This window comes from Chaetura pelagica, unplaced genomic scaffold (assembly GCF_000747805.2).
Source record: "Chaetura pelagica isolate M959 unplaced genomic scaffold, ChaPel_1.0 scaffold561, whole genome shotgun sequence".
NCBI lineage: Eukaryota > Metazoa > Chordata > Aves > Apodiformes > Apodidae > Chaetura > Chaetura pelagica.
The window spans coordinates 32,137-33,779 of record NW_009952056.1 but is presented as its reverse complement, the minus strand read 5'-3'; the positions used below and the strand labels follow the sequence as shown (position 1 = coordinate 33,779).

General features: G+C 66.5%; 1 protein-coding gene across 1 annotated transcript in view; it reads right to left on the bottom strand.

Annotated features, from left to right (window-relative positions):
- Positions 1 to 10: 10 nt before the first annotated feature.
- The window catches only part of TAP1 (transporter 1, ATP-binding cassette, sub-family B (MDR/TAP)), a gene marked incomplete at its 3' end in the record, with an annotated part of 10,625 nt that continues 8,992 nt past the window's right edge, over positions 11 to 1,643 (bottom strand). The window contains exons 7-9 of the mRNA XM_010003771.1: positions 1,324 to 1,483; positions 1,118 to 1,254; positions 11 to 127 (exon numbers count right to left, since the gene is read on the bottom strand). Of these exons, the coding sequence (XP_010002073.1) occupies positions 11 to 127; positions 1,118 to 1,254; positions 1,324 to 1,483 (414 nt within the window). The remainder of the gene's footprint in view (positions 128 to 1,117; positions 1,255 to 1,323; positions 1,484 to 1,643) is intronic.

Genomic DNA, 1,643 nt, shown 5'->3' with positions numbered 1-1,643 from the left:
CCAGCTCGGCCAGCTGCCCCCCCTCCAGCACGGCCACCCTCTGTGCCCGCAGGGCCAGGGCCACCTGCCCTGTCACCAGCAGCACCGCGCGCCCGGCCCCGCTGCCTCCAAAGATCTCCTGCTCCACCTGCAGCGGGTGCCATTGTCACTCAGGAGCCCAGGGATGGGGACACAGAGGACATGGGGTGTGGGGACTCAGGGGACGTGGGGAGTGGGGATCCAGGGGACACACGGAGCAGGGTCCCAGGGGGCCCAATGAGCAAGGGGACATGAGGAGTAGGGATTCAGGGGACATGGGAGCAAGGGACCCAAGGGACATGGGGAGTGGGAATCCAGGGGCACACAGGGACCCAGGCAACATGAGGAATGGGCATCTAGGGGACACCAAGAGCAGGAACCCAGGGATCATGGGGATATGGAGATTAATGGGACACTGGGAGGAGGAACCATGAAGACACAGGGACCACGGGGCACAGGAACCATGGGACATGGGGGCCAAAGACCAAGGGAACATGGGGAGCAGGGACCCAGGTTCATGAGGACTGGGGACTAAGGGAACATGGGACTGAGGACCCAGGGGACACTGGGAGAAGGAACACAGGGGGACACCCCCAAGACCAGGGATCTTCTGGGAGAGGGACACAGGGTATGCCAGGACTGGGGATGAAGGGGACCCGGGGACACTGAGATTGTGGACCACGGGGACACAGACACCAGGGACCAAGGGGACAATGGAAAAGGGGATCCAGGGGGCCCCCCTGAGATCAGGGGGCTGCTGGGAGAGGGACCCAGGGGACAGAGAGACCAAGGGTCCATTGGACATGGGGACCCAGGGACCAAAAGGGCACGGAGTCAAGGGACTGGAACTGGGGCCCAAGGGGGACCCCTCAGGACCAGGGGACTGCTGGGAGAAGGACCTAGAGGACCAGGGACACAGGGGACATGAGAACTGTGAACAAAAGGGACCCAGGGCCCAGGGAACACTGAGACTGGGAACCAAGGGGACACAGGGAACAGGAACCCAAGGGATTACAGAAAGAGGGGACGCAGGGGGACCCCCAGGGCCTGGGGTGCTGCTGGCCAGGGGGACCCAAGGGGACATGGTGTCACCGCTCACCTGCCGCTGGCTCTCGGCATCCAGGGCACTGGTGGGCTCGTCGAGGACCAGGACACGAGGGTCTCTCAGCAGGGCACGCGCGATGGCCACCCCTTGTCGCTGTCCCCCGGAGAGCTGCCCCCCCAGCTCACCCACCTCTGCACGAGACACGGCTCAGGAGGGGGGACACACGGGGACTCGGGGACTCGGAGGGGGACACGTCCTACCTGTGTCATATCCCCGGGGCAGGCGGGTGATGAAGGTGTGGGCACCCGCCCTGCGCGCCGCGGCGGCCACCTCTGCGCGCCCCCAGTGCCGCGGCCCGTACGCGATGTTGGCGTGGAGGGAGCGGGAGAAGAGCACGGGGTCCTGGGGGACAGCGGCCACCTGTGGAGAGGGGACAGCTGGGGACACGGCGGGGACACCGCAGGGATGTTGCTGCGGGCATGACTGGGGATGTGGTTGCGGCGAGGATGGGGATGGGACAGGGACAGGTGGGGATGGGGCAGGGACAGGGGGGGGGGGGGGGGGGGCAGGGGGGGGGCAT